This window comes from Temnothorax longispinosus, chromosome 1, assembly GCF_030848805.1.
Source record: "Temnothorax longispinosus isolate EJ_2023e chromosome 1, Tlon_JGU_v1, whole genome shotgun sequence".
Classification (NCBI taxonomy): Eukaryota; Metazoa; Arthropoda; class Insecta; order Hymenoptera; family Formicidae; genus Temnothorax; species Temnothorax longispinosus.
Genome location: NC_092358.1, coordinates 17,497,405 through 17,512,033, shown reverse-complemented (window position 1 = coordinate 17,512,033; position 14,629 = coordinate 17,497,405). Strand labels below are relative to the sequence as shown.

Genomic DNA, 14,629 nt, shown 5'->3' with positions numbered 1-14,629 from the left:
AAATATTGTCGTCACGTATACCAAAAATTAACAAAAATATTAATTTTTTTTCGTTTTCGATATAAATTTGACCACCATGACCTAGATTTTGATGCGTACTTTAATTCTAGACAAGAATTTTGCATTTCTATAAAGTCAATTAAAAGATTAGTGCTAAGAAAAAAAGCCGGTATTACAGACGGCTTTAGGATCCCCTTAATCAGCTATTATATATATATATATATATATATATATATATATATATATACTTTATTAGATATGAAATGCATAGTTGGAAGTATAACGAAACATCGATTGCGGTACTAATTAATATCGTTAATTCGTGCTTCGCGGCAGAACTGTCCGTACATTGGTGTAGCTCAGCGTTCAGCTCAACCGTAGCGTAAAAGTTTAGAAATATTTTGACACTGCTAAAATTCACTTGTGTGCGCATTTTTAAATTGACATCTGCTGTGTTTTTTTAATTCTCTCCAAGACTTTCATACTACCATCATTTCTCGCTAAAAAAAATCTTGCCTGTTCTTCCAATTCGATAATTTTTTCTTTTCCATGGCTGTCACTTTTATTTTCTCCCAGCACTCCCTCACTAATTCACTGCCTGCCTCTGCTTCGGTCTTTTTTCAATGCTATCCTCTATGCTCTTTCACCTCCCCCTCCCCCAAATTGTACCTCTATAAATTCTCTCCTATTAAACATCAATCATGGAGTTATCTTCTATTCTTCCTTATTCTATCTGTCTATCTTTTCATATCTTCCCTATCAGTTGTTACCACTTGAAATCTTATGTTCTCCCTTGTGTATCCCATTATTTTTCCTACCCCTCCCTAGGTGTCGCCACCATCCATTATATATATCGCTCTCTTTAACAATAGATACCGACCTAGTGATATTCATGATCTTTATCCTACATCTCAAAAAATTTATATTTTCTCATGAAATTTTCTTTGACGTATTCCTTACATTGTTAGAATTGATGCTACACAGCTGAATTTTGTTTTTATTATATCGGCATATATCTTAATTTATATATAAACGATAACTATAGCCAGGTTCTGCTAAGTTTTTTTAGTGTCAAAGTAACATTAATATTAATTAATGGAAGAATATTTAATTAAAAAAATAAAATTTCTTCTCTTAGAAGAGATATGCTGTTTAATCGATTTTGTGATTTGACTTTAAAAATTACGTGGTTGTCGACGTTAACTTATTGCCAAAATCACTGCCTTCCTCTGCTCCCGAGAACCGCCAAGAAAACCCGAAATTAATTTCCGCCCTGCACAAATATTACAATTCAAATATAACGAACAAACAAAGAAATTATTAAAAATAATAGTTAACTTGAATTTTTCCAATATTCTGATGCATGCTGTTCACCTGAAGAAACTCCCCTCTGTAAAACTAATGGGTCTTTAATATGTCGGAGTTTTCCATCTAATTCATCATTCGACAGCTATACATTTTAAGGCATTATAGAGACTGAACCAACATCGAAATAGGCCTGCAGTCACGTAGTTCATATGTTGGACGTGTCACTTTAAGAATAAGAAAGAAACGAAGAAAAAGATAACATGATATTTCGCTCACTTGACATGGTTCAAAGATATAATTCTTCATGTATTTCTTGCGCGTAACACACGTGCAAGTAATAGTATGTTCAGTATAAATAATTTTACTCTTTATATATTTTGAGTAAGTATGTTTGAAAGGGCCTAGCGGAGTAAGCATGTGAAATCGGCCCTTGATCATACAGAGCTGACATTAATGTCACAAGTTAGCACCAATATGATAAAACTTTCCACCAAATATTATTTAAAAAAATTCATTTTTTTAGAAGTTATGCAGGGAGAAAGTAAAATAAAGAAATGTATTTTTCTCGAAACCCACTTGACCGATCTTGATGAAAAAAATATATGTTATGTAGACTAATAAAACTAATTAACAAAAAAATGTCCAAAATGTTAGCAAAAAAAAACAAAAAAATATTTGAATTTTTTAATATTTTTTTTAGGGTGATATTTTTGAGGTACCGCTTTGAAATTTTTACGAAAATTTCTCTTAAAGTGTCTACTATAACATATATTTTTTTCAATTTTTTTTAAATGGTGGAACAGTTAAAAATACGAAAATCGTAAGCGTCGCGTCACTCCGGCGCACAGTGCAGTGCCATTCCGCGTTGCGGGTGTTCGATGTAACTTTACTAGCACATATGTACGTCTGCAATTAGCCTATAATATGTATACTTTTTAATTTTTATAGTTTCCAGAATTTACCACGTGGAGGTTGCAGTACGGTTTTAAACTCCTTATTGGGGTGCTTTTTTAACGTGCGAGTTTCCTCGCCTCTCACTACGTTTCCGTAAAATCGGGGTGCTTTTTTAACGTGAGTCCCCTCGCCTTTCACTACGTTTCCGTAAAATCAGGGTGCTTTTTTAACGTAAGTCCCTTTGCCTCTCACTACGTTTCCGTAAAATCGGGGTACTTTTTGAATGTAAGAACCCTCGCCTCTCATTACACCCTACACTTACGATTTATTTAATCTTCTTCACTATCACTGTCTATATATTACTGGAATGTTATTTGTTTTCTTAAACAGTTCGCTAATGAGCTACGAACAATTGGATGCTGCTGTCATATTGCTGCAATTATATATTATATCTATCTCATGCAAGATATTTAGCAAAAATTTTGAAACCAGCAGAAATACTGAGCGATCTGTTTAAGAAAACAAATAACATTCCAGTAATAGACAGTGATAGTGAAGAAGATTAAATAAATCGTAGGTGTAGGGTGTAATGAGAAGCGAGGGGTCTTACATTCAAAAAGCACCCTGATTTTACGGAAACGTAGTGAGAGGCGAGGGGACTCACGTTAAAAAAGCACTTTGATTTTACGGAAACGTAGTGAAAAGCGAGGGGACTCACGTTAAAAAAGCACCCCGATTTTACGGAAACGTATAGTGAGAGGCGAAGGGACTCACGTTAAAAAAGCACCCTGATTTTACGGAAACGTAGTGAAAGGCGAGGAGATTCACATTAAAAAAGCACCCCGATTTTACGGAAATATAGTGAGAGGCAAGGGGACTCACGTTAAAAAAGCACCCCGATATAAGGAATTTAAAACCGTACTGCAACCTCCACGTGGTAAACTCTGGAAACTATAAAAATTAAAAAGTATACATATTATAGGCTAATTGCAGACGTACATATGTGCTAGTAAAGTTACATCGAACACCCGCAACGCGGAATGGCACTGCACTGTGCGCCGGAGTGACGCGACGCTTACGATTTTCGTATTTTTAACTATGTTCCACCATTTAAAAAAAATTGTAAAAAATTTATGTTATAGTAGACACTTTAAGAGAAATTTTCGTAAAAATTTCAAAGCGGTACCTCAAAAATATCAGCCTAAAAAAAATATTAAAAAATTCAAATATTTTTTTTGTTTTTTTTTGCGCAAACATTTTGGACATTTTTTTTTTGTTAATTAGTTTTATTAGTCTACATAACATATATTTTTTTCATCAAGATCGGTCAAATGGTTTTCGAGAAAAATACATTTCTTTATTTTACTCTCTCCCTGCATAACTTCTAAAAAAATGAATTTTTTAAAATAATATTTGGTGGAAAGTTTTATCATATTGATACCAACTTGTGACATTAATGTCAGCTCTGTATGATCAAGGGCCGATTTCACATGCTTACTCCGCTAGGCCCTTTTGTTAAGAAAATAGGAACAATACTTTTTACTTTACTAATATATTATTTTTTAGCGAGATAAAGATAAATAATATAATGAATATATTCTTGATTGGCTGCAATGTGTCCAGCTATGGTGAGAAATTACGAATATGTATGACACACACTTTTTCAAAAAAAAAAAAAATATAATTAGTAATATATTCATTTTTCGATAAGCTTATCTTATTAAAATCATACAAATTATAAAAAGAATAATATTATTATTATTTAATATTAGTATTATAAATTATAATTCATATTCTATATATTTTATATAAAATATATATATTATAATTGACATCCACGATTCGGATAACACAGTAGTACTGCTTTATCAACATTGCTCCATGCGAGTATTGAGTTCAGACAGATGGCGCAGTGCAACGGCTTAAAGTTTTATAGCAACTCTAGCTTAAACTTCGTGGACAGGATTTTTCGGAGCGTTGGTCATCTCTGGTCATTGTGGAGACCCATATCAAGATGCTAATCATATAATTTTTAGATGTGAATTAACTCGGTACAAAACTCCCCCTCTTTATAGGTATCTACGAGAAAAATTTCCAACTCACCCTATGGACATATTTCCCCTTATTATGAATCCGACTCCGAAGCTGTGTCGTTTGCTTCTCTCCTTTTTCTACTCCTGCGAACTATACATTTAAATCTCCCGCCTTACTCACCCCCCTCTAAGTTAAAATCATGGCTTACGCCATCTGCTGAATACACATCTAATCGAATCGAATAATGGCTGATGCCACAGACTATGGCGTTTTCGATTTACTACTCGACCCGACTCGGGTCGCATCAATGGACGTGGAATACATACATAGATATGTATGTATTCCACGTCAATGATGCTAGAGTCCTGTATACATGATGCGACCCGAGTCGGTCGTGTATTTGAGTCGCAAATCGAAAACGCTATATTATGCTAGGTCTACAATGCGAGTCGTAAAGTCGTGAGTCGTAAGAATTGACCAATCACAATCGAATTTGAGAAGAATAATCGACTGTGATTGGTCAATTTTTACGATTCACGACTTTACGACTCGCATTGTAGACCTAGCATTAATCTGTGCTGATGCGAATACGAAAGGAAAGCTGTGAGAGACGAAGAAGAAGATCTCTGGTCAGTGGTCATCTCTCCCCTCATCTCTGCTGCTACTGAGCGGTTTGGTCAGCTGAACGCGCCCAATCCAGATCTAGAAGAAGAAGAAGGAAGAAGTCATTTGTGGCCAATCACGAGATGAGACTCGAGTCAATTGCGAGTTGTTGAGTTGTGAGAGACGCGAGTGACGCGACCAGGGTCAAACATCGGTGTGCACGATTATCGCGTGATAATTCGCCTGGATTCTTCGCTGCTCCTATTCAACATCTTCGAGAGCCATCGTCATGTCGTGGCAAAGTGTGAGCTCGAGGAATGATTCCTGCATGAATAAGTGTCGCGCTTGCATGAAGGAAGGCGGCAAGATGTTTCCCATGTACGATGATAAAGTCATCAGCAAGATTAATCTACCGTACAAGCTCGCGCAGCTCACGTCCATTCAGGTAACGCTCGTTTGTTTCAGAATATCGCGCTTTGCTGTGCGATAATTTGCGTAGAAAATTTATAAAAATTCCGCATCCTAACCTCAACAAGCGCTTTCAGCGGATCTCTCAAGCCTGACCAATCGTGTCCACAGACGTGTCTAGTACGTCTAGTATGTTGAGGGATTTAATTTCATTGATCACCACGATTAATACTTCAATGTCAAATGAGTGTTTTGCATAGCATTGAAATTCAATAAAACTTCTTTATATTGACTATTTTGAGAAAAGCGATTATTTATGTCGCTATATAACTTAATTAGTTTACAGTATGCTAATAAGATTTTTTTCAACAGATTGATAGGTTTGATGGATTGCCCAATATGCTCTGCCCGAAGTGTGCCTACCGAACTAATGTTTTATATAACTTCAGACTGGCAGTGCAAGAGTCAGACAAGAAACTTCGGATGATACGTGAAACGCAAATGTGCACTGTGAAGGTATTGTGACGGACAATAAAAATAACGTTAATTTATAATTTATATCTGTTGAATGACTTGCACAAGTAAATTTTGAATAATTTATCACTATTGAATGATACTGTGTTATTGATGTCGAAGATTTATCCATATCTGAATAATATAAATGGTTAAAAAACAAAGTCATTTGAAAGATAGCTTTTAAGAGTCATAACGTTTGCACTTTTTTTTAGAAACAAGAGTTGAGTGAAAAGAACGGAGATAGCAGTGTAAAAACAGATGGATCCTTGGAATTAAATACGTCAAGCAATATAAAGTCTATAAGCAGTGCTGATTTTGAGTATATAAATGTTAAAATGACAGATGAGAAGTTCAAGGATGAAGAACAATATGAAATTGATGTATCTCAGTTGATTGAAATCAATGGCGGAGATAACAAGGAAAGTTCACAGATGAGTGATGTCTTTTATAATATTATACAAGAAACTAATGAGAGCCAGATGGATGTACAGTTAGTGAAAACTGAGTTACCTGAAGAAATTTCGAAAATGTTTACAACGCAGAATGTCGCAATAATGTATATATCAAAATCTGCGATTGACTCAGCGGAGAACACGTTGATACTCGATCCAGAACAAGAAGAAATCGAAAATAGTAGCGATATATTTATCCCCGAATTGGAAAACTTGACTGGACAGGAAAGCGAAGAAGCCTCAAGCAATGCGTGTATTTCCGATTCTGTGGAATCTGATACAACTACAAGGAATAAATGCGGCTATTGGGAACATCAAGATACAACAACAATAATAAGTATTAGTGAACAAGAACAACGTGATATATCTCCACAAAATGGAGATAAAGAAACAAAACTCAATAAGAGCAGTTCTAACATTGAACAATCCATAAAAGCAGAGGATAGCGATGGATCTGATTCTGACTACTTTGTCGATGGTAAAGACAATATATTAGGCAGTGTGAGCGATGCAATTATACGGATAAAGGAAGTGCAGCAAGAAAATGGGGTTGAATATCAATGCACATTGTGTCTGCAGAACTACGATCAACTAACAAATATATTACTGCACACCGTCGATAATCATGTCCCTCTCAGTGGTCCATTCTTTTGCATGGTGTGTGAAAAGGACTGCAAAAGTCATCGGGAGCTGCGAGCGCACGTGAAAACACACACTGGCGAGTTTCCATACTCTTGCTTTCTTTGTAAAAAGGCATACACCAAAAAGAGATATCTGAAGAGACATATGGCATGTCATCCCAACTTTTCACGGCACCGTTGCCTCAAGTGCGGTTGCCGCTTCAAGTCCAAATCAGAATTGGAAACTCATGCGACGACACATGAACATGTCACACCCTACGCTTGCAATCAGTGTACGCGTGTATTTAATCACAAAGGTAATTACAAACGGCATTTGATCAGCCATTTGGATCCTCAAGGCCTTCACTTACCCAAATATCCGTGCAATTATTGTGACAAACGCTTTCCCAACAATCGTACACTGCAAACGCATATACGGGTTCATACCGGTGAGAAACCATTCCAGTGTGACGTTTGTCATAAGGCATTCTCACAACGAGGCAACTTGTTGAACCATTCAAAGATACATTCGAACCCTCGCAGCTACACGTGCGAAGTCTGTGGTAAAAGGTTTGTAGCACATATATTTACAGTTTGCTATAAATAGGTAAACTTGAAAATAAGATATAATGATGCAAAAAACATGTCTCAATTTAAAAATGTTACAAATGTATATCACACATAATTATATATGTCATGATTCATAAAGGATAACATAAATTAATATCACAGTATCGTAAATTTCTTTTCAGTTTGGAATTATTTCCTTTTTATAACAATATTTGTGTATCTGATTGAATATAACACGGTGTTAAAATTTTTACACGATTGTTACAGCTTCAATCAGCGAGCCACATTACGAGATCATGCATTATTGCATACAGGTGAAAAGCCCCACGTATGTAATGTATGTGGGAAAGCGTTTACGGTGAGCGCAGCATTGAGGAGGCATATGTTCAATCACGCTGACGGCAAACCGTTCAAATGTGAGAATTGTGGCATGGGATTTGTCGGCAAATACGACTTACGACGACACATGCGAGTACATGAGGCTCGACCTAAGGAAAAGCGAAGAAGAAACGCAAAAACAGCCAATTTTCTTAAAAAGAAATCAGAGGAAAGTCATATTGCATTGGAAGAACCGAATATCGAAACTGTGTTCATAGAAGTAGAAGAAGAAGAAGAAGAACTTGTACCGCAAAACGTTACGCAGACAATGCCTCAAGTCGAATCAGAAAAGGAAAATGAGGATGCACTATTTAATCTTCAATCTTATAATTCAGTTTTATACAGTACAGCTGAGAGTAGATCGTAAATTATATAACGACTATGATCTTTATTAGCAAACATTTTTATTTTATTCATATATTTACGCATAGCCGTGTCAGCCGTAGTCATTTTCCTTTCCTCTTCAACTTACTCCGATGCAGATGCAGCAATAGAATTTGTACAGCACTTTATCAAGGTATAGCTTTACTTCTTTTGAAGTTAATAAATAATTAGCTTTTCACATAAATATACATTATAATAAATATTTGAAAATGTATTTAATTTTCGAGATTGAGATTTTTGCACTGCTAACTGTATAAATGTTGAAAAATAATTTTATGATACTATTTACAAATCATAAAAATATTTCATAAATCTTTTTCTTATAATTTCCATTTAGAAATAGCGGTATAGTAATATTTTATAGTAATGTGTCAGAACATAATTATATTTACGCACATCATTTAGGTTAATTCAGAAATGTTTTGCATCTAGATTCTGAATATCTAGAATATTTTTAAGACATACGATTTCTAAAAATTCCAAAGTTTAATTATTTAATGTATAAATAATTGCAATATGTTAGAAGTACTATAAATAGCATTAAATGATTTTCATTACAAATTACAATAAATTATGAAAAAAAACGTATTTAATTTCTAGAAGTTCTTCATGAAATTGTATATGTTATACATGAATGGCAGTCTTAAGTTAAAGTAAATCGTGAAAATCAATTTTTCATAATGATGAAATGGACTCGTTAAGCCGGTATTGATATTGAGGAATAGATATAGATATATCTATAGATTGTCGATTGTTGATATAGATAGATAAACAATAACTTAAAATGCAATTAAAGTGACGATTTATCATTGTACATAATAAATAATAAATAAACTTACATACTTTCGATACATTATATCGCAATCCGAAAAGAATATTGTCACAACTCAAAAAATTGCAATTTTGAGTTAAGCCCATAAAAAGTATGCTTAAGATGTTATCTACGTCTTATAATAGTGTCACAATTCTGTATGTGAAATCCGCTGCATGGGACGGAAGTTTTTTTTTCTCCAAGATTGTCCTTTGGGTTAGAGAAATTTAGATGTCTTCTGCCCCTCTTTTAGGCAGTGCGACACAGATTATTCTTAGTCATTCTTGACAGAGAGTGGTCGAGTTATGTCGACGAAAATGTATCGTCCTTGTCCTTGGTGAAAGTTGCGGCTCTCGCGATGTGTCTCCATTTGGCTCTGTCTGTTGCATTGCGAGAACACTCAATAAGGGAGCTATGTGTGGCTGTTTTTCTAAGGTTGGTCTTTCTTGCGGGAGACCTGCCACGCAACCTTTTGCCTTCCGCTCGGCCTTGAACCACAAGTCGCTCCACTGAGCTTTCATTTCGTGTAATGTGACTGAAGAACTTAAGAATTCATAATTGCACAATTGATGAAAGCTATTTATGGAGTTCTTTAAGGATGGAGACATTTGTGCGATGCGCAGTTCAGGAGATCCTTAGTAGCCAGCACCCAGCACCACATTTTTAAGGCATCGATTTTCCGTCGCTCTTGTAGCTAATGGTTCACATCTCCGCTCAATAGAGAAAAATTGCAAAGACTATGCATTTCACGAGTCGGATTTGGGTATTTTTAGTTATTCTGCTGTCTTTCCAGGTTTTTACGAGTCTTTCCATTGCAGAAACTGCCGCAAGAAGCAATGATCACGTATTTATTTTTGTGATGTTTATTTAATTCTTGCAAAGTATATATCATTCCTCTGTCTTTTAATGTATACATTGTATTTTTACATTTATTTTTCGCAAAAGCCAATTTTTCTTAAGTAAAATCTACTTCCGAAATTTCGTTTGTTGTTCTTATTTGTTATTCTTTAAAGCATTTTTAACTTTTTGGTACGACATTTTGTATCTCGATACATTATTTGCGCCGTTTTGAATAACATTCCACACATATAATATTGTCTTGCACGAAATCATATGAAAAAGACATTGCTATATGAAAAAAAAGTTGTATTATAACAAAATATCGTAATTGCGTTAGTTGTTTCACAATTAAAAAAATTAATTAAATTTGTTTTTCCTCTCTCCTTAAAACTGAATTTTTAATGTGAATTTTTTTGTGATTCTTGTCAGAGTGCGAAATAATGTATACATTGCAGTATTTTTTTCTATAATTGTTATCCGTATAATCGAGCATAAACAAAAATAATATTAAAACAGTAAAAATGGAATATTATTGTGTCATTTATGTACGTATGTCTATCGCAACTCGTCGCGACGCGTAAAAGAGTCACGGTGCGTCTCGCTCCGCGCGTACTTGGCGCGAGACACTGCCGTGTCTCTTGATGAAATATGTAAAATTAAAATTATATTACCTATAATATAAAACAAAAAGTTGAGTATACTAATAAAGAAGATTGATTATTATATATATATATGTATATATATATATATATATTATAATTTTAATTTTACATATTTCATCAAGAGACACGGCAGTGTATATATAATACAGTGTGTATATATATATATAATAATATATATATATTATAATATAAATATATATATGTATATGACATTATTATTATTGTTATTATTATTATTATTATTATTATTAAACTGAAATTACTATATGTACGATTTGTGTTACCAAAAGTTTTTGTACGATAGTGTTTAATATTTCAAAGCCTAGTTTTAGAGGGATGTCTTTTTTACATGCTTAAAAAATAAAAATCAATTTTCGAAATTATTTTTTAGTAATTATACACATAAACTTTAAAGTTTTATAATCTATAATTAATAATAATAAATTGATGTCCATTTCTATCAACGCAGGTTAATTTTAATCTTAGTTTAATTTACTTTTTATTTTTTCCTAGTTCTAAGTTAGAAAAAGATAGAAAATAAGTTAAACCGAGATTAATAATCTACATTTACAGAAATGGACATGAATCTTTCAAGTTTGTATCACGTTTTATCGACCGTAGAGATAAAAGAGTACTATTTCTTGACCACAGAAAGCGCCACGCATGTTATTCACGATTCACTGAGAATCAGTATTTTTTAAAGCAGTGATGGATAATTAAGAAATCTGTTTACATGGTCGAGAAAAATGTTTCAAATTTTCAAATAATTATAAGTAAGACGTTCCACAATTATTCGAATAGGAATACTGTGAAAAATTAATAAATAATAAATGCTTCTACCCCATAGTAGTTTATTTGATGCAAGTGTCTGTGATTCCTATTTTTAACAATAATTATTGGAATTTTTCGATCTTTTGTCCTTTATAACATTCTTTAACACTGATTAATATTATTAAATAATTAAATTTTTTATACGTTCTAGCTTCTTTATCACCCACTAGATGTCGCATTCAGTCCACCATGTCATTAAAAATCGAAGATTTTTTTTTACTTTTTTCATTATACGAATCTAGAAACGATTTTATATTAACGATATTTCTTTATATTAATTAACAGGTATTATTAATGGCTCAAGTGTATTATTGTAGTTGGTTTACCGATTAATTATCGGTAGTTGTTTCATAAATGAAATAGTTTGTAAATTCATAGTTTGGAAATATGAATCCTGAAGCCGTATACCCATTCAGCAATATTAGATAGTAATTAAATTAATTAATTACATGCGTGAAACTCGAAAAGGTTTCATCAACGTACACATTTAATAATTCTTTAGGAATTGGATTGTAGGTTTGTAATTGATTGCAAATCAATTATTTGTTTTGTAGTAAATAAATATCGAACAAATATATATCTTGGCTTTATTTAGAAAATTTTCATGAAGTAAAATACATGTAATAAAACTAATTATTTGTAATTTTTTTACAATAGCGCATTTGAAAATTAATGTCATTTTCTTTCTTTTTTGGATTATTGGCACTACTCTCCCTCTCCTTCTTATTAGTTTTCATCAATGTTTTTTATTTATCTTACTTACGCCTGATTTAAACCAAAAAAGTATGTTCTAATAAAATCTCGGAATAAAAAGTTTTCAATCTAAAATAATGTGTCTATTCACACTATGAACGTATCTGTGCTACATGAATCGTAATCTTTTTAACAGCTTTGCGATCGCGGTACATACTTATCCTACGTTTTTCAACCGATATGAATTGAAGCAGAAATTTTCACAATATTTTCGAGACTAAACACTGTTTTACTTCAATTTTCTTATGCAATTTACAATTTACATATATGTAGCGCTCATTGTCAACACCTGTCAACGTATGGAAATCTGAATCACGTTCAAAATGGAACACGGCCAGACGTTTCATTGGATCTCTGCCGTCAGCGCGTGTTTAAACTTTCGAGAAGAAAGCAAGTGAAAGAGGGAACGTGGGAGTCGAGCGGCATGCCATCAGGGAACGGCACCGAGGCATTGTCTGAAATCGGAGCGCGCGTTTTGCGGGAACCGTCGGACACACGAAAATCACCGCACGATGTTGCTGGCTGCGCGTCCCGTGCGCAATTGAGAGCCGCGGCGAGCGTCGCGCGTGGCTGCGCGGCGCGCGACTGCGCAGGTCACGCATGCGCGGCGACGCCTGAGCAGCCAGCGGTCGGCTACGACGGCTACGGTGGCGCCAGTCATGGCGGCTGAAAACACACGCGCACGCTGCTACCGCCGCCGCCACCGCCGCCACCGCCGCCGGTCGGTGCCTCCACGCCTCTACCTCCTCGCCTCCGCCACCGCCACCGATCCCGCGACTCGTGGGTAAGTACCCTCACACTCCACGCTCCAATCAGTCTGCACTCGCATGTCCACGAGGTTGCTCGCACGGGCCTGGCGGCATCCTGTCTCTCTCCCTCCCTCTCTCTCGCTTCGCTCGCTCGCTCTCGTACCTCCCGTTCTGTCATTCTCTGTCTCGCTCTTTCCCCCCTCTCTCTCGTTCGACAGTCTATCTGTCTCTCTCCCCCCCCTCTCTCTCTGTCGCTCTTTCATTCACCTGACTCTTGACGCGAGCAGTGCGTTACATAGCACGGGGGTGATACCGGTCGCCAGTCGAGGTACTGGTCGCGGACACCGCAGCCGTGGTTGAGGTTAGGTCGACGGACCTGTCGGGTCGTAGTAGTGGCGGGACGCGGCGCGGCGGATTTGAATTTTCGAACCCGCGGTTACCCGCGCCGTGCTTTTACGCGGTACTCCATCGCGGGGTGCCCGCAGATCGATTCGCGCGCGTGTCGCATTCGGAGGATCGCGGACCGTCGTCGCCGTCGTCGCCGTCCTCGTCGTCGTTGTTTTCCTGCCGGACGGCTGCGGACGGGTTTCGTGATTGTCGTCTCGTCCACGGCAACCACGGGCAGCCGTTGCGCGCGCCTGCAGATTAGGTGAGGCGACGTTAGACCGGACGCGCGTTTTTCGAAAACGAACGGAAACGTTCTTGTGAGGACGATGCGCCGCGAGTTTTTATCGTCGTCGTCGTCGCCGCCGCCGCCACCGCCGTCGTCATCGTTGACACTGTTACTGTCGCCGAGGTCGCACTCGCGTCTGGTGGAAACGCGCAGCGACGGAGACGAGCAGCGGGACCTGTGAGGTTTCTGTGAATGTTCTCGGACAGCCGCGTGCCGCGGCTAGCCGCCGCGCATCAGTTTCTCAGTGCACACGAGGAAAACGTACGCGTGCTGGTGATCAACATGTCAATTTCTGCGCCCGGGAGCGCCACGCGGAATCCCTGCCCGGTTTCCGCGTGTCGTGTCGCGTCGGCCCCGCGTTATTGTCGTGAGCTCGCGTGGTACCGCGCGCTACGTGTCGCGAGAGCGTGTTTCGCGGCTCGAGCAATGAGAACACGTCGTGGTCGTGGTCTGCAGATAGAACATGCTCCGAACACCGTCGCTCCGAAGAGCGGAGCGTTTGGTTCGCGCGATTATCTCGCTTCGGAGTACACCTGCTGTTGACGAGAGTTCCGCGCGTCAACGACGATGAGAATGTTATCGATTAATGTTATCGCGGATACGCTACGAAAAAAGTGGAACGATTGCGAAAAATTTGGGGCTGTTATTCTTCGATAGCTTCGAAGCTTTGAAGTTAACTTCGAACCTTCGGAGTTTAAGGTATCTCTTCGAAGTTTCGAAAAATATATATTTGCGACATAAGCGACACAATTGCAACATTGGAAATTTTATTCGCATTTAGTCATATAATTTTATAAATGTGTGTCTAATGCGATACTGTTACTATTATATTAATTAATAATTGTATAATTTTGATTCTTCGAAGCTTCGAAAATTAGAGGATCGAATATCGAAGCCTTCGAAGCAAATCACCAGCCCTAAATTGGAAATGTCATTAGATTACCGTACAGAAATCTTGAAAATTTATTCGCGCGTATCATTATTCGAACGTTAATATCGGATCGCGCTAAATTTACGCTATTCGTATTGGCTGATTAGATAAACGTTACAGATATTGGCAGCTGTCAACCGACTGTTTTATGAACGATTGACATGAGATTCGCATCTCTTTAATGCGACTAACAAAACTCTTTAGCAAAATTT

General features: G+C 36.7%; 2 protein-coding genes across 5 annotated transcripts in view; both read left to right on the top strand.

Moving 5' to 3' along the window:
* Positions 1–4,801: 4,801 nt before the first annotated feature.
* On the top strand, positions 4,802–11,324 carry LOC139812699 (uncharacterized). The gene is made up of 4 exons (XM_071777749.1): positions 4,802–5,284; positions 5,620–5,763; positions 5,976–7,405; positions 7,673–11,324. Exons 1-4 carry the CDS (start codon positions 5,129–5,131, stop codon positions 8,148–8,150), a joined length of 2,208 nt encoding a protein of 735 aa, XP_071633850.1. The 5' UTR covers positions 4,802–5,128; the 3' UTR covers positions 8,151–11,324.
* A 685-nt stretch (positions 11,325–12,009) lies between these two features.
* The window catches only part of LOC139812680 (E3 ubiquitin-protein ligase RNF220), a 173,968-nt gene continuing 171,348 nt past the window's right edge, over positions 12,010–14,629 (top strand). Inside the window, exon 1 of one of the 4 annotated variants that reach the window (XM_071777737.1) lies at positions 12,010–12,848. Coding sequence is in view for 3 of the 4 variants with exons in the window: in XM_071777729.1 (XP_071633830.1) it covers positions 13,679–13,747 (69 nt within the window). In the remaining variant the exon portion in view is untranslated. Of the gene's footprint in view, positions 12,849–12,893; positions 13,748–14,629 lie in introns of those variants that run through there. The other 3 variants (XM_071777729.1, XM_071777712.1, XM_071777719.1) reach the window with 3 other exon arrangements.

Coding starts and splice junctions, on each gene's coding strand:
- LOC139812699 (XM_071777749.1), top strand. CDS start 5,129: ATGTCGTGGCAAAGTGTGAGCTCGAGGAATGATTCCTGCATGAATAAG. Junction 5,285..5,619: donor CGCAGCTCACGTCCATTCAG/GTAACGCTCGTT, acceptor TTTTTTCAACAG/ATTGATAGGTTTGATGGATT. Junction 5,764..5,975: donor CGCAAATGTGCACTGTGAAG/GTATTGTGACGG, acceptor ACTTTTTTTTAG/AAACAAGAGTTGAGTGAAAA.